A 24577-nucleotide genomic window follows, 5' to 3' on the forward strand; every position below is an offset into this window, starting at 1 on the left:
ATGAAAGAGGGAGCTCTTCTTAATATTTTGACACCAAAATCATGTCGATACACCTTACCGATTGCGAGTAAAGCCACCCATGCTTTAACTTGACAGACTGTAGTTTATGGACGGCGCGCATTACCAAATCCTTATTGGTTATTTTCACTTCATCACCAGCTAACGTCACTTCGTTGATTGCTGAGGGGAAAACGATGGACCAAATGGATGGGATTCGGTTCATTTTTGCCCCACTTTGCTGATATCTTCGTAAAAAATAATTTTTTCTATATAAGTTTTTTAAAATAGTTTTTATTTTTCAAGAACTACTTAATGACATAATAAAATGATAGTAAGTATTATTCATGACAAGAATATTACAGAAATAAATTTTTCTTCCATGCATTTGGTCCATTGTTTTCCCCTCAGCTTTCAACGAAGTGAAATTAGCTGATGGTTGAAGTGAAAATACCTAATTGGCTTGTACTGGCTTAAGAGGATTTATTGCAGTTATGAAAAGGAATGTAAGATTCTGCCCGCAATATTGAATATTTTTGTCTGATTTCTTACATATGTCATCGAAATATTACTCACTCGCCTTCGACGAAGCCGGTTTTTGGATAAAATTTTTTTATTTTGTTTAATAATCAATTTGGACAGAACAGTAGAGAAAAATTGCAGTGACGCTCAGTGTAGTCGGGAGTCGATTCTCGCAGCACTCTCCATCGACCCTCGTAAAACTCACGAGGCAGACTCCCTAGAGCGCATTGAATTGCTCGTCAATCCCTTTCGTATTATGCGATGCAAACTAGTTACAAAAACTGAAATCAGGTAGATATGGCTTGATTTATTTGTAATTAGCAGATTGAGTTTACTAACATAATTTGAAGAAATTGAAAAAAAGATTCATGAAAATCGGTTAATATTTACAGTAATAATGGAAACATTGAACTTAACAAAATCTTTGCCGGAAACTTTACATCTACTCCCTCAATCTGAATAATGAGTCATAAATTAAAAAGTACTGATTAGGAAGTCTTAATAACTTTGAATAATAAATCTTACTATGTAAATTATCAGTTTTCTGGTTAATCTTGTGAGAAAATCTTACTAAAGCAGTTAGTAAACGACTTCGCTCGATAAGAATGATCCTTTTCATTTTTTGCACTTGAACTTCAAATAATGAGCATTGAGATAAAATGGAGATGTTTATATTTAATTCAAACAAAAAATGAGATTAAAGATGTGAGTGATAAATACTTTATCCATATATAAACGGGAAAAATTATTCCAATTTATGTTTTTTATACATGTAACAGCATCCTTGAATTGCATATTTTCACACCTTTGTATTCGGCAAATATCACTCCGCGAGTTTCTAAGTTCGAATCCAGGTTTTGGGAATATATTTAAATTAAAAAGAAACGCCGAATTCTGGTAATGACTCCACCTACTTTTTATTATAGTTAGGCCTTCAATCTTTATATAATTTTCATATAATTTTTCCAATGCATGACAATTCACACTTGAAAAACCGCTGTCCATATTATTCTACTTCCCTGGGCGTTTCATTCACACTTTAAAAACTGTTATTTTAGCTCTTGTGGCATTTTTCAAAAATTGCACATTTTTATTTAGAATGTTAGTTTTCACGAAAAAACCAAAAACTACAATTTTGTATGAGATTTCACTCTTTTTGTAAGAGCAACTTTTGTCCATTCATGTTTTTGATAGCTTGTGTCATTTCTCCAATAATTTCACAGTTTTTATTTAGAAAGTTTTTTACGATTGAAACAAAAACTGCGCATCCTATCAAAATATAATCAATGACATATTTTAAGCTCTTTTTTTGACAAACAACTTTTGTGTTGTATATATTTTTATAGTGCACAATTGTACCTGATTTATTTACCTCTTCGTATCTTGGGCTATTTTATCGCAAAGTATAATTTAAAATTTTGCCTTATTTTTTGTGCGACCAATATTATCTTGTGGATGTTTCGCAAAAATGCAAAAAGGTTTCGCCATAACCTTGTACAGCTTCTAAACAGCAACGTTCTTTTATCGAAAAATGTCATAAGGATAAATCGATCGAGATTCTGAGTCCAAAATTTTATTGTGTTATTTTTAATATTGTTTCTTACAAATAAATCAAAAAGTACTAGTCAGATAAAACAGGGATTAATACCAAATTTTTATATCTTCTTGGGTTTCAAAATTTTAGTGGATTAATTTTCTTTTTTGTATCTTGCCCAGATTGACAAAATGATTGAATTTCTTGTTATTCATCATTTTTTGTGCGATCAAAACTTTAATTTTCGAGTTTTTGAAAAACTTCAAAAATTTGTTACGATTATCTTGTAGGACTTTCAAAAATGAACATTTTGCTTATCTTGATTTTTTTCCATATCGATCGTTGTCTGGCTTAAAATTTTCAATTTTGTTTTTTTTTTGTTATTTTTAAAATGTTCTAACTCTGATAACATTCTTAATCAGTTCTATTTAAATAAATACTTATTATTTAGATTGAGGGAGTAGTAAAAAGAAAATTGATCAACTAAAATTGTGCACATCAAGAAAATGTACGAATTTGTTGTTAATCACTGTTTTATCTGACTAGTGATTTTTGATTTATTTGTAAGAAACAGTATTTAAAATAACACAATACAATTTTGGACTCGGAAACTCGATCGATTTATCCTTATGACATTTTCGATAAAAGAACGTTGCCGTTTAGAAGCTGTACAAGATTATGGCCACATCTTTTTGAATTTTTTCGAAACATCGGCAAGACAATATTGGTTGCACAAAAAATAAGGAAAAAATTTAAAATTATACTTTGCGATAAAATAGCCCAATATACGAAAAGGAAAATAAATCAAGTACAATTGTGCACCATAAAAATATATACAATACAAAAGTCGCTCTTAAAAAAAGAGTGAAAAATCATGCAAATTTTTTATGAATAATATTTGGATAAGACGCGAAGTTTTTGGTTTCTTCGTATAAACTAACATTCGAAATAAAAAATTAAAATGGTAGAAAAATGCCACAAGAGCTAATATAAAAATGTTACAAGTGTGAATAAAGTGCTCAGAAAATAAGAACAATATGGACAGTGGTTTTTCAAGTATAAATTGTCATGCGTTGAAAAGATGATGTGAAAATTATAAAAAGATCGAAGGCCTAACTGCAGTAAAAGTGGGTGGAGTCATTACCAGAATTCGGCGTTTCTTTTACATTTAAATAGTTTCCCAAATTCTGGCTTCGAACTTGGAAACTCGCAAAGTGATATTTACCGAACACAAAGGTGTGAAAATATGCAATCTCAGGATACTGTTACATGATTAGAAAACTTAAATTGTAATAGTCTTGCCCATTTATATATGCATAAAGTATTTACCACTTATATATCTTTAACCTCATTTTTTGTTTAAATTAAATATGTACATCTTCATCTTATCTCAATGTTCATGCTTTGGAATTCAAGTGCAAAAAATGAAAAATGATCATTTTTATCGAGCAAAGTCGTTTACTGACTGCTTTAGTAAGATTTTGTCATAAGGCTAACTAGAAAACTGATAATTAATTTAGTAAGGCTTGTTATTCGAACTTAATAAAACTTCTTAATCAGAATTTTTAAATTAATTACTCATTATTCAGATTGAGGGATTAGGTGTAAAGTTTTCGGCAAAGGGTACTTTTTTATAGTTTAATGTTTCCATTATTATTGAAAATATTAACCGATTTTCATGAATCTTTTTTTCAATTTCGTTGAATTATGTCGATAAACTAATTCTGCTAATCACAATTGAATCGAGCCATATCTACTTGATTTCAGTTTTTGTAACTGGTCTGCATCGCATAATAATGAGAGAGTAATTATTTACGAGCAATTCAATGCGCTCCATGGAGACTGCCTCGTGAATTTTACGAGGGTCGATGGAGAGTTCTGCGAGAATCCACAGACGGCTACACCAGGGGTATGCAATGACCCATTCTCTAGTTATAAAAATGTATGCCCAGCGGTGGTACGGCGAACTAACGGCGCGTCGATCATACTTGGTTAGTTTTAAATAGTTTAAAAGGCACTCCCATGGAAATTTATTTGTAGCGCATAGTGTTCATTTATTTTTTTAAATTTTTTAAAATAAACTATGAATAAAAATGGGCGGTAGTTACTGCATAATCCCTAACTGCAACAATTAGTACAAAGGAAAAAAGTCAAAGAAGGAAAAAACCCATTTCTTTTCCGTTCCGCAAAATTTTATTGAACATTGGCAAAATGCAATTTTACAACACGAAAGCGATTTTTTGTGCAAAGATGGGAAAATCGTTTGCGAGGAACATTTTTTGGAGACAGAAAATATTTGGGACAAACAGAATTTAGCTCTTGATGGAAGCGTTATGTCGGTAAGTACTTCAATTTTTATAGGGAAATTTTGTAAACACAACATAACCAATTCTCAAGCTTCATAACTTGATTTTAATGTTTTAGAGTTTTTGTCAATACATACAAAAAGGAACGTCAAAGTAAAAATTTACTCATTTTTCAATACTTAAATAAGTATAGTTTACAATTACAGGATACTAAAAGCAACAGATTTTTATTTTAAAAATCTGCCCGCTTCGCGGGCACATTCTAATCGCGCGCTGTGCGCGCGGCTCGTGAGTTTGAGCGCGCCTGAGGCGCGCGACGGTTGAATCTCACGCTTCGCGCTCGAACATAATTACACCTCGCGCTCGGATATTTATTCTTTGCCTTTAGAATGCTTGAAAAAAACTTTATCAAAAAGATCTCTTTTAGATGGCAGTATTTACATGCGTCTTCATATTTCTCAAGGCTCTGTAGGCTTTGAGGTACACATTCTCATCCAGACACTCGCGCTGCGCGCTCGTTTTCCTACATACATTTGTAAACAGGTTTTGTTGGATTTTTTTCTCGTAACTTTCGTCGTTTTTCCACACATTTTTTTTTATTTTTTTCCAACGTTATTTTTCACGAATAAAACAAAAAGTACGCGTCCTATCAAGAAGTGATTCTTAACGAAGTTGTAGATCTTTTTTGGGATAACCATTTTTGTTAATTCATCTTTTTTTATATCCTAAATAGTTTGTCCACAAAATGGAATTTTTTATTTTCCACTATTTTTTGTGCAATCAAAATTTGAATTTTCGATTTTTGATGAAAATCCAAAAATTGGTTATGATAATCTTGTAGGGCTTTCGAAAAGAAATGTTTTTCTTATCTTGACTTTTTTTCATATCGTGCGTTTTTCGGCTTCAAATTTTGATTTTCGGCTGATTAAAAAAATTTTTAAAACGCTATAACTCTGAGAATTTTCTTTCTATCGAAAAAGTCAAAAGGATAAATTGTTTGTTCTTTTTAATACTATAAATATCCGTACATAGAATTTTCAAATTCTGAAAAAAGTGGTCTCAAAAATTTCCAAAATGCTGTCACTATTTGAATTTTTATCAAAAATAGCTGGTTCACGAACTCGTCCTTTCTTTTAGGACCTAAAAAAAATTGTGCCAAAGATGAATTTGATTCGTTCATTTTTTCGATAGTTATCGTGTTTACGGGCAGACGGACGGACAGACAGACGCCATCGTAAAACCCTGATTTTGGGATTCAGGGGTCTCGAAACGTGGAGATCCGTTGAAAAAGTGTGATGTCAAATTTCCGAAAATTCTAATACTTTCTCAATCATAAATGATGAGAATGTAAAAATACCCAAGAAATACTTTGGAGATTTTTTAACTTACAGGTGGTCCATTTTTATAAATTTCAATTTATTGTGATCAAGTAAATAAAAATTATGAAATATGAAATGAAATATGTTTTTTACTTGGGAAATGAGTAGACACGCATTTTTTAAATTAACATAGCGACATTTTTACCAGTATTTTAAATTTTAAAGGTACAATAAGTTTTTTTCCATTTTATTCTGAAAACCGAACTACTTGTACAATTTATGAGACAGAAAGGTTTTTTCTGTTGCAGTTTAGCTAGTTTTAGCAGTATTTTCCAATCCACAAAAAAATGCGAAAGTTATTTTGGCTTTCAAAAAAAAATTCTTGAAAAGCCAACCTTTTTTGCCAGAAAAAAGTATACATTATTTATTTGTTTTTTGGAAGAAAAATTATTATTATTTTTTTTAATAACAATAATTTTTGCTGCAGAAAAACAAAACAATACCAAGTTAAAAATGTATGCCAAGTAGACATATTCTTAACTATTGTTTATAAAACTTTCCGGAAAATATGTGGGGGGTTTGAGATAAATTCTATTTCTTATTTTCAAAAATCAAAAAAAAAATTTACCATTTTTTATTATTTGTAAATTTTTGTTTTGATTTTGAAGGATTGCAAAAAACTCGATACACTAAAATATGCATAATCATTATATCCCATAAATTGCAACAATGACATGGTTCTTAAAGTAAAATTTTCAAAAATTCCAAAAAAAAACATTGTGCCTTTTAAATTTTTATATATTCGTAAAAAATTAAAAACATGTTATAATCAAGCTAATTTAGACATCAATATTTAAATACCGAAATTCTTCTCCCTAAAAAGGTAACCTTACATTCAATATTGAATAATAAATAAATAAATACTGCCCGTAACCGCCGCAGGCACGAAATTTCACTATAGCGTGGCATACCTCTGGGCTACACTGAGCGTCACTGCAATTGTTCTCTATCGTTCTCTCCAATTTTATTATTAAACAAAATATAAACATTTCATCCGAAATCCGGCGTCGTTCAAGCCGAAAGAGTAATATCTAGATGACGTACGTAAGCAGTCAGACAAAAATATTCATAATTGCGGACAGAATCTTACATTTCTTTTCATAACTCTAATAAATCCCCTTAAAGCCTTATACTACTGTATTAAGGGACCATACAATAACTACGTTGCCAATATCAGGAAGCGGGCGGGGAGTTGCGCCAAAAACTTCACTTTTCAAATTCTCATCTCAATGAGAGGAGCCCCCCATTTAACCCTTTTTCTAGTTTTTTACCTAAATTGCAACTGAATAAATATAGTACTCAATAAGAAAATCCACCTAATTTTGGTTGAAAAGACTGCTGTCACATTAAAAAAAAATTTATTTGGCTTAGTTAGAAATTCTATTATTTTAATTTATAATATATTCATTAATTTTTTTTGTTAAAAATTCGTTTCGTTTTTCGTCGAAAATTAACTTTTGTGAGTGGAACTTTAAATATTCCATTTTTGGTTAAAAACGATGTTTTTTTTATTGAAAATTCTTTTTTGTCTTGTGGAGGATTGATCATTTTAGTTAAAAATCCATTCCATCGTTTGGAAATTGAACTATTTTGTTCAAAGTTCTATTTTTTTAGGATTTATTTCTTTACTGAAAATGTTATTATTCCATTTTTGGTTGAAAACTGATATTTTAAATTGAAAATTGATCTTCCATTGTAAAAAATTTAACTATTTGGTTGAGCATTCAAGTATTTTGTTGAAATGTTGTATTTTTAAGCTTAATTAAACTGTTTAATTGAAATTTAAATGTTTTTTTTTGTTAAAATTATTTTAGTTACAAATTTAACAATTTCGTTGTAAATTAACTTTTTTGATAAATATTCATATGTTTTATATAAAATTCTTCTTTTTGGCTTAAAAATTCACAATTTGGTGAAAAAATAACTATTTGGCAGTAAAAGGCATGTATCTCGTTACAAAATTTATTTCTGGGTAGAAATTGCATTTTTATCTAAAAAAACGAAATTAGCGCTCCTCTCCTATCCGCGGAGCGGCAGTAAAATAGAACTTTATTTTACAGCGACGAGCGGCACGTAAAGTGACAGCAAGGAGAAAAATGTGAGTGAGAAGTGAAAGAAAAGTGAAAGAAACGAGTGAGAAGAATTAATTTTAAAATTAGGTTAAACTACAATGTGGATTTTGGACTTATAACGTTTACCCACACGCATGCGTACACGGTACAATCAAGCGCCATTTTACAGAAAAAGAGTGCTTCTTTTTTCTATTTCAGATAAAGTATCGTATGCCTAGGTACATAATCTACTTTTTTTATGGAAAATTTTTCTATTCGTTTCAATTTGACTGGTTGAAAATTCATTTTTGTTTTGTTTGTTAAACATTACAATAATATTTTAAACTGAAAACTAACCGATTCCATTTTTGATTGAATATTTATCATTTTTAGTTGAAACTGCAACTATTTGGTTGAAAATTAACTTTTTTGTTAAATATACAACTCTTTTGTAGAATATTCGTGTTTTTATCGTAAAAAGTAAAAAATATGGTAGAAAATTAAAACAAATTTCTTGAAAAATTTTGTATTTTGTTGAAAAATGTTTTTTTTTTTTTGTAGAACATTAATTTTATTGATGGAAAATTCATCGAATTGATTTGAAATTTAAATACTTCTTTAAAAATAAATCTTTTTTTGTTGGGAATCCAACTGCGATATTAAAATTTTAAATACATTGTTAGATAAATAAACTTTTATTTTTCGGTCCCTACTTTCTCGCTTTGCCTCGCTTATTCAAACTCTGCCTCCGCGACTAATTCCTCATATTTATTTACTATGTACAATATTTACATTTTCCTTGTATCTATTTCCTCTCCTATTTACAATTTCTCCTTCTCCACTCCTCTTCCTCCTTCTCTTCCTCTCCATCTTATTAACATCTTTACATGCATCAATACCTCCATGATTATCCCACTCCTTTCTACCTCCTCACACACCTCAAACCAGTGTTGCACTCTTACATCCCCCTTCCCGCACAATTCACATATCCTCTTCTCCCTAGAGAGCCAAAACCTACTCTGAAAAAAATGGTTTAGCTGTCCCAGCTAACCGTTTAGCTGGATTTCGTATTCAAAAAAATATAGCTGTGTCGCCTAGATTTCTAACTATTTTACCTAAATTAGCCATCTAAAAGTTATCTAGCCAATTCATCTAAATTATTTCTAGATGGAAAATTCAGCTGAAACAGCTAGAAATCTAGGTGACACAGCTATATTTTCTTGGAAGTCGAAATTCAGCTAAACCGTTAGCTGGGACAGCTTAACCATTTTTTTCAGTGTATTGGAATCCTCAATGCAACCACACCTCATCCTCGCTTTAAGATCCTGATTTTCTTTTCCTCCTCGCTCACACAAATATTACGCTCTCTCGTTTGGCATGATCCACGAATAGTTTCTGTTTAACCTTGACTTTCTTATTCTCTCCTCACCTGCTGCCTTCTCTCTCTCTCTCTCTCTCTCTCTCTGTCTCTCCATGCCGTTTTTCCGAATCATCCTATATACCTTCCTTCTTTGCGCAGCCTTCTCACTTCATCCATCTGCTGTCCATTCGTTCTAAAAAACCTTCCGCTTTCAACCATCAATTTCTCGCCGCTACTTATGTTCTCCTTTTCCCACCAATACTCCCTAACCAGTTTAATTCCCCCCTCTTCCGACAATTTCTCATCAGCGAGCAACTTCTTTCCCAGCAACCACAGCTGCCTCATCGCCACATTTGCCCTTCTCACTCTCTCTTTTATATGAACATCCACTCTGCCATTCCTTCAAAATAGGAAGTCCTGGTACACAAAATCTTTGCCTTCTGTATCGTATTTCCCTTCCACTTTCACTCACCTCTCTTATCCCTTTCACCTTAATTTCTTGAAGCCATAACCTGGGAGCAATATTCCTTAACCCTCGACATCCTTATGCAGCCTATCCGCCAACACCATCGCGTATACTATGTATACCGTACTTATAAGCGTAATCCCTCGTTAATTTGCCTGCCTCTCCCTATCCGTTTTTTTATAAAGTGGCACGATCAACCATCCCTCCATCCTCTTGGGAATCCCTCTCCCGTCCGTACTTTTTTAACTACGCCCTTTAGCTTCTCCCTTACCTCTTGTGTGCTAAATAGCCACACTTCGTTCTCCATACCGTCCAGTAGATCTTTTCAGCTTCCTTATCTGCTTCTCTATGCCCTCGTCATTTGAATCTATTAATTATCTTTCACACGTCTCCTTCTGTTTTAACACTTCTCAATACCTTTTTCAGATCTTCCTCCTTTTCCTGCTCTTTCTTCTTAGACATCAACTTGAACTCCTTCCTCATTTTTAGGTGCTCCTTCCTGTCCACAGTTCCTTCTTTCCACTTCTTGTACTTCCTTTTCTCCTTTCTTTTCATCTTTTCAAATTCACGATTCCACCACGGCTTCACAATTACTTTCTTCTTCTTTTTAAATACATTCTTTTGCACACACACTTTCTCTTTCAGATCCTCCCATATCTTTTCCACCGACTGCTCTCCTCTTTTATCAACAATCTTAATATCTGTTGATCTGAATCTATCCTCCTTTCCACTGTGAATTTCTCTGTCTGTTTCCAGCATTCAATATTCATGATCAGATAGTCTATCACCGAAACCCCCAACTTACTCACGTACGTGTATTCTAATTTGGGATTCATCATTTTCTGTTAAAAAGTAAAATATTTTCCGAAACGTCCTGTTTTTTCGTTGGATAACTCAAACCTTTTTTTAATCGTTTTTTTTGGGGGGTTGAAAAATCATCTTTGTCGGTATAAAATCTTTTTCGATTGTTAATTCAACTATTTTATAGAAAATGCAATATATTTCGTCATGAAACCTTAGGAATTTAAGGTATTTAATACTGAATTTAGTATGTAAACAACATTAATTTTATCTAGAAGAATTTATTCTCCTATTATTCCCCTATTTTCATGAAAAATCACCCTATTTCCCCTGTTTTGAGAGTCTTTTGGCTGTGAAGTTTGATATTTTGATATTTTTAATTGTTCTATGAAAAACGTAAAATAAAAGTAAAATCTGTGTTTAGTCAACGGCAAAGTTACTTAGCATTTTATTTTGTACCCTATAAATTCGAAAATATATTTCTATTTAGGAAAATCATGTTTTGGCGACGCCCATATATTTCTCAGTAGTATCTCTAATCTATAAATTGGCTACTCTTTAAGATAAAAAATGTTTAATAAATAAATACATTTTATATTTTAGATTCCAAAAGAAAAAGTAAGACAAATATTTTTTGAGATTTTCGTAATGAAGTACAGTTTTATTCAATATCTTTTAATTTCTTCCGTCGCAATATACAATTTATTTCCTTAATTAAAACTGTATATCGGGGTGCATCTATGCATTCTCGTAAAAAAACACAAATTGATTGACTGGAATATTTAAAGGTTTCTTTTACTTTTACGCCATTATAATTAAGAATAAAGAATATATTTATTTTTTACGTAACTAGCGTTTTCTATTAAAATTGATATCAATTGATATCATTTTACCATGTGGGGAAATCCTATTGCTTTTCATTGCGATTCCAGGGGCGCAGTCAGGATTTCCCTGACTACCAATACATGCCGTTCCGCCACTGGGAATTTGATAGTGGAAAATTACTAAATGCTTTGTAAAAATATATGGATCTACTTATGGCTGAATATATTATTTAGAAGAATTTAATAGAAGTGGTAAATGTGGCAGATAGTCAATTTTAATAAAAGCCCGTGCTTGTTTAAAATTGTTAGCTTTATTAAAACAATCATAAAGCAGCATGGTAGAACTTGTCAATAAAATTCAGCAGTTCCTCCATAAAATGGAAAAGAAGAATCATGTAGGTACACACTGAATCTATTTTACTTTACTTTATGCACCTTAAAAATAATTCCATTAATTATTTTGAAAATATGCACTCACCGAAACACAACTAAAGTGAATAAAAAACTACAACTGAAATCACTAAGAAAATTAGTTAATATTTTTACAAATTGACCTTATTAAAATAAATTTGTAATTTTTTTACTATTCCGTTAGTGAAATTCTCGAATGTTAATATTTTATTATTCAAAGACTCAATTACTTTTATACGATCGACTCTTCTCTACTTTAAAGTTTTTATCATAGAGCGATTACTTAGTTTAATGAATAATTTATGAATGCCAAATTTTTTGATTGACAATGATTTTTTTCAATACAAATTAATAAAATCAAGGGAATTCTGAAAAAAAATAAGTTAAGGTAATATATCTTGGAAATGTGACGAATCCGAGGACAAATTACAAAAAGCTGCGTTTGCAGAAACAAGAAGAAATTTATTATAGTTATGTCAGAAATAAGAAACTGATAATTATTTTGTAGTTTAATGAAAGAAATGCTTCATATAGATTTTAAGAATAAATAGCAGCCTCGTATATTTAACTCAATCGTTCTGTTGAACCAAGTAATTCAATTATTAAGACAAAGGAATTTTTCTTTAATTTAAATAAATTGGTTTTTGAATGGGAGAAAATACGTCTTTCACTAAAAAAAATTTGTCGGGAGAATAAACTATATCTTTAATCAAATCTAAAAAAATAATCAAGAAACATATTTAAAATTAAATTTATCCTTGAAGGTTCATATGCGTAATAAGTATATCAAATAAAGAAAATTCGGAGGTCTGATCAAGAATCTTTGCCTGTTCCACTCTAGTAATATTGATGAATAAATAAAGCGGTGTTTAATCGAGATAAAGTCATAAAAGTGGGAATATAAAGCAAGCATTCATTGAGTCAGACGAAATTCCAGAAAAAAATCACATTTTTCTATAACTGTGTTTGTTTAAAAGAATGAAGAATATTTGTAGCATTTTACTACTTATGGTCATGGGATTCCCGCATTTGCAATGTAAGTTTAATTTCATATTATAATAATTATTTATAAAAAATATAACGTGTACGTTCTCAAACATGTTTAGTTTTCCAGAAACTTCTGGTTTGAATTGTTCCTTTCTATAGTTTCCAAATATACAAATTCGCTTTCTTGCACAGTAAAGAAAATTAAAAAACTACCTTTAAATTGAAAACTCTCTCACGTTGATTGCCAAAAAGTTGACCAGTTTAAGTCTTATTCATTTTTCACTTTTGCTTTGCATGATAATTTTTTTCTACAATCATTTCAGAAAAGTACTAATATTCAAGTACAATTTAATAAAGTTTAAACATTTCAGACGAATTTAGTTAGAGATTATTATTAAAAAATAACGCAAAATGTCTTATAACATACATGTTCCAGCAACAAATTCAAACTGGCAAATCGATAAATAACATTAATAACTTTATTTAAATATTTGAAATTGACAGATATCACGTATATTGAGTAAAAAAAATTAATATTTTATACTTGCGGATTTTAGGACTTGCTTCAAAGTCTCTCCTACGAGTCTTTTGTCTGTTAACGCTATACCTTACTATTTTAAGATATAACTCGAAAACAATCATTCAAACTATTTATAATGCGGGTTAAAATTGTTAATTTTATATTTAAGAAGATATTAGTATAGTTAAAATCGATTTACCAATGTGGATTCCAAATAAAATTTAATAGTTTTAGTTAATCTGATTAAAATTCAGGCCAAGCGGCACAGTCTTTAGTGAACTAGTACCTCTAAAAAACTTACAAACAGGCCCTTTATTTTGATAGGAAATATTTACCAAACTTCATGGGATATGCTACACCTCTCAATATCAGCTTTTAAACCCAAAAATTATTATTCTTTTTTTTCGATTTTGGGGAGTTGGGGGGGGGGGGGCGACAAAAGGCCAGTTCAGTCTACATGAGGCGAGGAGGGGGGTCAGAGTCCAAGCCACGTGGTTTTACATTTAGGTGTTAAAGAAAACGCATACCCAGAAAAGACAAAAATGTTGACTGAAAACAATAATCACTCCAAAAATATTGCAGCACAAAATAAGTCAATTTTAACTCAAATAGTAGATTTTTAAACCAGAAAGAATGATTCTTTACCAAACGAAGAAGATTGTTTAATAAAATACATGAATTTTCAATTAAGGGACTTCCGTAAGCCAAGATAAAGGGCCAAAATTGGGCCTCATGGTTTATGGAAGCCTTCTAAACTATGTTGCCAATCTTTGGATATTTTGAGCCTCCTTTTAACGGACATAGTTTATAGGAATAGGGTGATTTTTTACGAAAATAGGGGAATAATTGGGGAATCAATTTTTACATTCTTATCAGAGAAGGTATTAGAATTGAGTAAAATTTGCCACCCCCACCCCATTTTCTGTGTAAAATGTCTATGTTTTGAGGCCCCCTTAATCCGAAAAACAGGTTTTTGCCAATTTGTTTGACATAAAGTTTGACATGAAAAATAATCTTTTTATAGGAAGCGCAGTTTTTATTTTAATCGTAAAAAAAACATTCAGAATAAGAAAAGAAAATTTTTTGAAAGCGACGCAAGGTATGAAAACAAATGTGGTTAATCCAAAAAGGATCTACAAATTTGTTATTAATCATTTTTAGATAGGACGAGTAGATTTTTATTTATTCGTAAAAACTGTTTCGTCTAAATTATGTCTAAATATTTGTTTAGAACTACCTTATGTTAAGATGCGTATTTTTAGTTTGAATCTTAAAATACACATTGAAAATAAACAAATAAATAAGAAAATAATAAGACATTGAAAATACTTTGGTTCTAATACCAATGCACATTATGAATTTTAATAATATAAATTCATTGAAATGATACACATTTTTTAAAATAGCTGAGAATAACATTTAATGCAAAGTAAGAAACCAATATTAAAGTATTAATTGAAAATAAAATGTTTACTTTAGTTTGCAATATAATATTAATATACATTTCATATAATAGAGTTAAACATAACGTAGAAAAGTTCGCATTTTGGACAAAATTGAGCCGTAGCGCCCGTTTAACGGGAGCAAAGGAGCGACGGGTCTTTTATCTTTGAATTTTGTTAGTGGTCCGATGTCATGGGGCTGGTTATGGCCACCGCTCCTCTGCTCCCGTAGAATAAGCGCCACTGAGGGCGCCACTAAAATCGAGTGTGAAGCACTAGAAACGCGAGGAGGATGTGTTCGTTAAAGCCGAAGGAGCTTCAATAAAAGAGAATACACAATCACGAAGTTACAATTGTCAATGCTTTGAACTTCAATTTAAAAAAGCCTATGGAAAAATGTGGGAGAGGTACAAAGACTCAAGTTTTCAAGCTAAATCTTCTATTTGTTTAGAAAACATTAAACTTTTGAAGAAGATGAGATTAATATTCATCAATAAATTTAATTTTCAATCAAGAAAGATGAATTTCCAACCAAACCAAAAATGAAATAATTAAATTTTTAGATAAAAAAAAATTATTAAACAAACAAGGAGCGAATTCTCAACAAAAATAGTTTAATTTTTAACTGCAGAAGTAAATTTAAAAAAATAAATCTTTGTGAAAGTAGTTCAACATTCAACCACGTAGTTAAATTTTCAACCAAAAAATATGAAATTTCAATCAAAAAGAGGTCCACTCCGGGGAATTTGGATTATGCAGTGGCCTACACCCCGGGAAATTTGGCGTGAGGTTGGTCAGTACTCTGGGAAATTAGGAGTGGAAATTGGTTTGTACTCTGGGATATTCGGAGTGGGGGGGTTGGCATGTACTCTAGGAAATAAGAAAAATTTTCAATTTTTTTTCGAATTTCAAAAATTTCAAAACTTTTTTCATTTTTAAAAACTTCATCAAATGTACTATTTTTCAACATTTTACCAATCTCATTGAGTTTCAAAATTTTATTAATTTTCAATATAATTTTAGTTTTTAAAATTTCAGTCTTTTGAAAAGATTTCTAATGTAACTTTTTAATGCTGTTGGTTAAATCCGACTTTGATTTTTTTATAGGTACGGCACTGACGTCATGTCTAATCTAACATTTCTATTCTATTCTATTCTATTTCATTCATTCTATTTCTATTCTATTTCTATTCTATTCTAATTTCTATGATAAAAATTAAATTATTTCTCAAAATAGTAATTTAAACTGATCGTATACAAATATTGTATGAAAATAAATTTCCAAAATGTTTCTGATACATTTAAATTACTCAAGCGAAGCAATGTTACTTGAAATTATGTTGGGTTTAGGAATTCGATAGTATTTGTAATGCAAGAGAAAGAAACGATTTAACATAAATGAACAAATAACTATGCCGAATAAGAAATATGTGAAATTGACAATGGGTGGATGTAACACAGTTTGTGGAGAAGTGTCATGTTACGAGCAGTGTACATATGTACCAAAAGAGATAAATTTACGAACAATAAGACGAATATTCTTCTAAAAAGACGAATTCTCAAACAAAGTACATGAATTTTGAACCACATAGTTAAACTTTTAACTAAAAAAGATAAAGTTAAAATGAAAAATTGAATTTGCAAACAAATTATATAATTTTGAAACCAACATTCTTCTACCGAAAATAAAAATTCAAAATATTAAAAATCAATTTTAAAGCAACAAAAAACGAATTTTTAACAAAATATATACATTTTTAACGAAAAAAGGTTACATAAACAGCATAAAAAATAAATGTACACACAAACTTTTTTAACAAAATAGTTTAAATTCTAACAATATACATGAACTTTAAACTATATAGTTGAATTTTCTACTAAAAAGATAAATTTTTAAAGGAAAATGGAATGCTTACTCTTTGCCAAAACAGATACATTTTCAAATGAGAATAATAATTTAATATTAAAAACATGAACTTTTAACTGATAATGGTCACTTTTCAAGCAAAAAAGAACAAATAAATTTTCAACAAAATCGTTGAATCTTCAACGAGAAAATGAATACATTTTTAACTAGAAAAGATAAATCTTCAACCAAAAATGTAACATTAAATTTTTAATTCAAAAAAATGTTTTTCTAACAAAAAAAACCAATCCAATTTTCAACAAAACAGATAAATTATCAAGAAAAAAATATTTTTAACAAGAATTTTTGAACAAGAAGAATAATTTTCTACTAAAATAAAAAGAATTACATTTTCAGTGAAAAAAAGTAATAAAAAAGACTGAAAAGACGAAATTTCAACTAAAAGTTCGATTTCCACTCAAAAACAATGTATTTTCAAGTATACAAAGATATTTTCAAATAAATAGTTTTCTAAAAGACGAAATTCCGAAAAAGTAATTTCCAACAAACAAAAAAATATTTCTTAAAATAGGTGAATTTTCAACCATGAATACTATAGTAACATTTTCAGTAAAGAAAATTAAAAAAAAAAAGAATTTCCAAAAAATACATGAATTTTCAACCAGATAGTTGAATTTCTCAACAAAAGATGATAAATTTTTAACCAGAAATGGAATAGTTTAATTTTTAGCTCAAAAAATAATTGAAAAAAAATATTTCAAGAAAATAGTTTCTTTTTTTCACAAAATATAATTAAGTTTTACGAGAAATATTCATTTACAAACAAGAGAAAATTTTTTACCAAATAGAGGATCTTTCATCCAAAAAGAAAAAATACTTTTTAACTGAAAATTGTAGTTTATACTTAATTTTTCAGTTGAAAATTTTTAGTGTTAACAGAAGTAAAACAAAAAAACGAATTTTCAACCTAAGAAATAAATTTCCAACTGAAAAATATAAATTTTCGAACAAGAAGAATAATTTTTTACCAGAGAAAGTCAATTTACAACTGAAAAAAATTTTAATTAAACACGAAAGCAATTTTTAATAAAAATGTTTAATTTTCAATCATCATGCTATCGACAGCAAACAATTACACTTCACTAGTCGATAACATAACATTAGAACTCATCGAATTTTAATGTTCATTAAAAAAAAAAATTTCTCGTTTTTTTCGGTTAACAATTAATCAAAAGTGTAAATATTATTTTATTTTTTACTATTAATCGAAAAAATTTAAGTTAGTGAGTAGATTTGATGAGAATCAAATGAATCCTTGCTTCGAACGTTAATGTAAATAAGAATAAGATTTGTTTTATGTAGGTCTTACGGTCTTCATTAATTAAAAGAATAAAACGAAATGAATTTTAAGTTTGTTTATTAAATTCTGTCTATTCTGACGTTTCGGCTACCACTGCGTGCCTTTTTCAAGGAATCTAAAACAATAATATATAAATAACGATCTTTTCTTACATATAATTACACACAAATTGATCTTTTTAAACTAAAAGAAATAAAAATTACCTGTGCTTTTTATCTTCTAAAAAACCAAGAGTAATAATTTTAGAGTCAAACATCTGTACATAGTTCATGTCAATTTTAAAAAATAATAATGACGTGTGACACCAAATTAAATTAAAATATGACGTAAAATATTTAATATAAAGGCCTCATAAAAATTGTAGAGGCTTTGTTTTTATAAAAAACTACATCTTAATTGACGAAAATGCTTTTGGACAACGACGAACATATAGTTTAGTAGACAAGAGACATACATTAAGGTGGTTAATTCATGAATACAGAATAAAGGCGTAATTTTAAAGGAACCTCGAATGAGGAAAGCCCGCCAAAGCAACTGGAATTTTAACTTGGTTTTGTTATTATATAATACTTTAATATATTTTGTTGAAATTCAGGATTTCTGTCTGTAAGTTAGTCGAAATATTGCGATAATTGTTTATAAAAATGGATTCTATTATGCGTCTTTTATATGTATTTTTTTTCCTTAGCAAGAATGTTAATATTGTTAAAATCAAAACCAAAATAATGGTTTAAGTTCCAACAATGTTGTGAAAGGCCTGTATTAAAATTTCCAACTCGACAATCTCTTTTATGTTCCGAAACTCTAGTTTCTAACCTTCTACCTGTTTCACCAATATAAACTTTTTCACAACAATTACAGTGAATGATATATACAATTCCAGACAATTTTTCGTTCCTATCAACATCTTTTAGATTAGGTAAAAATTTGTTAAAAGAGTTTTAATTACTAAAATAAACATTCATTTTGAATTTTTTCAACGATCTTCGTAACCTTTCAAAAAGTCCTATTCCATTTCCGGCTGAAAAATTATCTTTGTCAGTTAACAAATTTAACTATCTAGTTGAAAATTCATGTCCTTTTTTGCAATTTCTTCTTTTTCGGTAAAATATTTTTTTTCTTGCTCTAAAATGGTTACATCTTTACCAATCTACTTAAAAATACTTCTATTTTTCAAAAATCGATTTTCAATGAATATTGAACTATTTTATTTTTTCAATTAGTCTTTTTTTGTTAAAATTCTTTACTTTAACGAAAATTAAATTTTTTGATAAGGTGACTTGTTGTTTACAATTAACTTTTGCAAATTATAATGTAACTATGCCATTTATTGTTAAAAATTAATTTTTTTCAACTAAAAATTCGGTTTTTTCAAATTGAAAATTATCTTTTTGGTGGAAAAATAATTTGTTTGTTAAAAATTTAAATATTTTGTTTAAACTTCGTTTTCCTTTACTTAGTTTTTTTACCGAAAAAGTTATAATAGCATTCTTGGTTAAAAATTCACCCATTCTTGTTTAAATTCTTGTTTTGTTGAAATATAATTGTTTTTTTGGTTGAAATACAATTTTTTATCTTGTAATTTCGTCTTTTTGGTAGAAAACCATTTGTTCGAAAATTCTTTTTTTTCGTCAAAAAATTAATTGGTTTGGCTAAAATCTAAATATTTAGTTAAAACTTCTTTTTTTATTAGTATTTTTTACTGAAAATGTAACACTTCCTTTATTTTGTTAAAAAATTATCTTTTTTAATTGAAAATTTAACTATAAGGTTAAAAATTTTTTTTTGGTAGAATATTATTTTGTTTGTTTGTGCATTAACTTCTTTGTTTAAAAATTTAACTATTCTATTCTAAATTTGATTGTTTCTTTTGTTCATCAAAATTGATTTTTTTAATTTAGAATTTAAATGTTTCATTTTTGGTTAAATACTTTTTCTTAGTTCTAATATTAATTTTTAAGGTTAAAAATTTAACAATTTTGTTGAATTGTTATTTTTTTTTTAATTGACCATTTTCAGTTAAAAATACATCTTTTTTAATAAAAATTATTTTTCGTGTTTGAAACAAATCTACTTTCATTAACATTTTTTTCTATTTGAAACATTAAAAATGTTGTTCAAAATTCTTGCTCTTTTTTGCCTGAAAAAATATGGTATAAAATTATTTTTAAAAATTGATTTATAAAAATTTTGAATTTGCATTTTCGGTAGAAAATGATTGGTTTGAACAATAGATTATTTATAGAAAGTTAAAATACATCTTTAGAAAGTCTTAAAAATGGCCTAAATCAGTCCATATAACGTCCCATAAACATTCAATGTTCCAGAGACGTTTTAAAGACGTAATTCGAACATAAAACATTTTTAGAACATTATTTGGTATGACCTTGGACAGTTTTAGAAACATACAAACAACGTCTTTTGACTTGTACGTCCAAAAAACGTTTTTAGGACGTTCCAAGTACGTTCTAAAATTGTGTGTCCACTGAGTATGTAAGCGGCACGCCTACGGTATAATATATTCACAGCTATCCTAAATGATAGGATTGTTCGGGCAATTGAACCTGCGTGGCAAAAAATGTATGAACAATGCGGCTCAAAGAAAGGCGTAGCAGGATGTCGGGAGAATCTGCGCATCGATAGATATGTCTGCAAAGATGCAGCATACTACCAGAGTGACCTGTTGATGGGATGGATTGATTACCGGCAAGCTTTTAATTCGACCACCCATAGACTTATCATCTGTCTTTTTGAAAGCTTAAAGGATTCTCCGCAAATCGTGGGGTGCATAGAGAGATTGATGCCGTCTTAGAAAACCAGATTTACTATCTAATCTGGAAAAAATCGTGTGACAACTAACAAGGTCACCTTTCAGTAAGGCGTCTTTTAGGGCGACACCATGAGCCCACTCCTCTTTTGCCTCACATTATTACCACTATCTCTAGCACTTTGCCATTCCGACAGGTAGCAAAGATCTTAAGATCTATGCTGAAAACAAAGAGCAGCTACATCTAGCTCTAGGGTTTGTCGAACGAAATACTAAGGCAATAGGAATGGAATTTGGGTTGGACAAATGCGCCATGGTTTATTTGAAGCGAGGAAAACTTAATGGCATCCCTGAAGACCCTGAGCTCGTCCATAGAAACGCTAAACGACACCTTTGCGCTGAAGAGACTTATACATACCTGGGCGTGTCACAGAGCCGCATTCAGGATGTGACATCTAAAAAGGACACTCTTCGAAGGAAATACAAACCTCTCATCCGACAGATTTGGTCTTCGGAACTGTCGTCGAGGAACAAAGTATCTGCAACAAATATGCTTGCGATCCCGGTAGTATACAATTCATTTGGAGTGGTACCATGGACGAAGAACAAGCTCAGATCCCTTGATATCGGGATACGAAAGGTTATGCACATGAACAAAAGCATCGATCTAAAGTCTTCTGTTCCGCGACTCTACATCTCACGTCGTCAAGGTGGTCACGGGATATTGAATCTTGAATGTCTTCATAACAGGATTATTTTGGGTACAGCACATAGAGTCGCAAATGAAAGAGACCCTCTTCTTAAAATGGGCAGGAAACACGAAGAAGTGGGCAAAGGAGCGTTTCTGTACAAAGCGGCGGAGGAGGCTGCTGAAACACTCGGCCTCAACTTCAGTATTAGGAAAGAGCAAAATGCATCAAATCCTATCTATCTCGAGTACTCACTCCTGAAAGTCCGGATTAAGAAAGCACAAGAGAAAAACTTTTGTGAACAGCTTCTCAATAAGAGAATGCACGGAATTTTTCCACAGAAATGTGAAGGATCAGTCAATGTCGTGGGAACTAAACATGCCGTCGCCACATTTTGAGCCAACGCATTCCCGATTATAGCAGCAGGGCGTGCCATGCACACCCCAAGCATTTGGTACACATATTATCTAGTTGTCCAACTCATGCGGGAACAGTCCACATCCAGAGGCACAATGCGGCACTAAGAATGCTTTATTACCATCTTTGTCACTCTTAAGGCATTAACCTTAATATCGCTCTTCTAAATGCTCCTAGGGAAATCAAGTCAATTGTCGAGAATGAGAAGTGCCGCATATACTGGAACTTGATATTCTAGACTATTGTTTCTGTTGTACACTCGAGGCCTGACATTGTTCTTCTTGACTTCGAGAAGTGAACCATGTTCATTATCGAATTTTCGGCACCAGCTGACAACAACAGCATCGCCGAAGAGAATGAAAAGAAAGAGAGGTATAGAGACCTTACAAGGGAGTTGCAGCGATTCTACCCGCAATATTCTCGTAAGCTAATCGTCCCTATCATCGGTGCTGTTGGAGGTGCCAAGCTTTCACTGGTTAGTAGCTTGAAAAGCATCCCTGTGTGTAAACAATATGCTAAAACACTTGCGGGAAAAATGCAGAAGGCGGTCGTCCTTGGGTCGCTCCTTGTCCTCAGGGTGCATCCGCGAAATCGGCGAAATCCTGCGGTTGTCCTTATGAAAAACTTTTAATTATATATCTATATCTATATCTATATCTATATCTGTATATATCTATATCTGTATATATATATCTATATATATATATATATAGATATAGATATAGATATATAGAAAAATGGTGTTTTCCTCTTCGTAATAAGCCTATTGATTCTAAGGTAATTCGGGATTTTAAAACCGGTATAAATTTGAGGAGTAGCTAGATCGTCATTGGTGAAGTCGAACCAGCTCGGGTTCGTGCTCATGCGTTTTCGGCTCTACACGAGGCTGGTCTTCGTAGCATGTAACAGAGCCGACACTGGAGGCACTGATATGCGTACGTCTCATTGTGCAGCGTTCCGGCTGCCCTGATAGAAGGACAAGAAAAAGTCCTGAGGTCTATCGGCCTCCCGAGGGCTTTCCCGGGGATGTCAAGAAAACCGAGCTACAACATGAAAAAATAACATCTTAAAATCAGATTGACAGAAATTGCAGTTTTTATTTTCAGTCACATTGCTCTTTATTGATGTTTCTTTACTCACGCGTATTTTACAATACCCAGGGTTGTTATTTAAAAAAATATATTATTCATGTTGCAACATAAGAGAATGTATTCAAATAATTTGCAAAAATATGAGTAGTATTAAATATAATTCCAAACGCTAAGCAAGTACTTTGCTATATAATTGATTTAAAAATGTAGGAAAGGAAACCACTTGACAATTAATATCAAACCCTAATAGCTTAAACAAATGCATACAGAAAATGAATGAAATAACAAATTTTACTTCTTTCACAACTTAATACTATTGAATTGAATCTAGTGTAGTTGAATTAAATGTTGTTTCTATAACGTTAATATTTCACTGGAGTGGAAACCTTTTTCAATCAAAAATTATTTTCGAACATATATTTTCTTATGTCAACAAAGCGCAAACTTACAGAGAAAATTTTTATTTAAACAATATGTTACGACACGGAGTTAATCATGACGGCGAAAGGGTTGAGGATTTTTCATTCTTCTTTATAATTTAAAGTAATATCCCAGCCTCTCGAGCGGCTAAAAGACTAGGAAACGCGGGACTTGACAGATCTGAAGGATTGAAACCCATCTATCTTTTCTTTCTCATCTATTAAATAAAATCAAAAAAAGGAACAATAGGATAAGGAATTAATAATTAATTAGTAATCAATGTAAGAAACTAAAGAGATAAATGATGATCGGTTAAATAATCAGATATATTTTAAGATAATTACTTATAGAACAATTTCCATTGTCACCCAAGAGAATTAGTGGTAGTTTGGCACGGAGAATAATACATATTTTACTGTATTATATAACATAAAACTTGAGAGCGACTTGCGTTTCTTATCCAAAGTGAGCTTGACAGGAATTTACTTCGATATTCGATAAACGCATTTTCACAATCTAAGGTCTGCGAATGCCGAAAGGTTGAACCCATAAACAAACCCGCACTTCGAATTTTTGAAGTTTTGTCTGCTTCCAAAGTCGGAGAGAAGATTCAAGTTAGAATTTCGAAAAGAGACTGAGCACTCCTATTCGAGGAAATTCGCAAAGGACCTAAAAGACTCTCGAGGAGCATCAACTTCACGCTTGCAATCTGGCTCAAGGGAGTGGAAACAATTAGGTGGAGGTGGTAGGAACAAGGGTAATCGTAGAAGGGAGGCAAAGTATGAAGTGTCGAGTAATTTTTCAGAGAGAGAGAGAGAGAGAGAGAGTTTTTGCGGAAAACCCCAAGATTGAGATTTTACTGCCTTGTTTGCTTGTGAGGGTCGAGGGCAACTGCGAACGACAAATTTCCCAACCTGAAAGGATTTTGGAAGTCCGTTAATCCTTCGAGTGTGGGCTCACTTGTTAGAAAATATATTTTCATGTTTTCAAATGAGATTTGGTTGCAAAAGGTGTTGGCCTTAAAGTTTCCTGCCCTCAATATTTTGGATGAAATAATCCTGAGTACTTTATAGGGTTTTAAAGAACTACGGCTACGTCTGATTGAAGGTTTGAAACAGATGGAAAGAAAGGATATGGAAAGAGCCAGCGATTTGTGATGAATGCTCTCGAATGTCGCAAAGATTCCCCGGAATATTCTCCAGTATCTAAAACATTCTTTATGCTATGATAGAATATATTAATATGGCAGAATCTACCATGAAATTGGAAGTTTGGATAACACTTATATTAGGAAACGCCCACACATACAAAGAACATATCAAGGGGAACTATAATTATTAGTCGAGTAACTTATATTCTTTCTGCA

At 30.9% G+C, this 24577-nt stretch overlaps 1 protein-coding gene and 1 long non-coding RNA gene across 9 annotated transcripts in view; one reads left to right on the forward strand and one right to left on the reverse strand.

Moving 5' to 3' along the window:
- Nucleotides 1–24577, forward strand: part of LOC117173985 — a 76452-nt gene that overhangs the window by 31931 nt on the left and 19944 nt on the right. The window contains exon 1 of one of the 7 annotated variants that reach the window (XM_033362667.1): nt 12639–12687. The exons of the other annotated variants lie outside the window; for them this stretch is intronic. Within the exon in view, the coding sequence (XP_033218558.1) occupies nt 12660–12687 (28 nt within the window). The 5' untranslated portion in view covers nt 12639–12659. Of the gene's footprint in view, nt 1–12638; nt 12688–24577 lie in introns of those variants that run through there. 7 annotated transcript variants of the gene reach the window in all.
- Nucleotides 1–24577, reverse strand: part of LOC117173986 — a 174636-nt gene that overhangs the window by 11842 nt on the left and 138217 nt on the right. The gene's annotated exons all lie outside the window — the stretch shown is intronic.

This window comes from Belonocnema kinseyi, chromosome 5 (genome assembly GCF_010883055.1).
Source record: "Belonocnema kinseyi isolate 2016_QV_RU_SX_M_011 chromosome 5, B_treatae_v1, whole genome shotgun sequence".
Taxonomy (NCBI): domain Eukaryota; kingdom Metazoa; phylum Arthropoda; class Insecta; order Hymenoptera; family Cynipidae; genus Belonocnema; species Belonocnema kinseyi.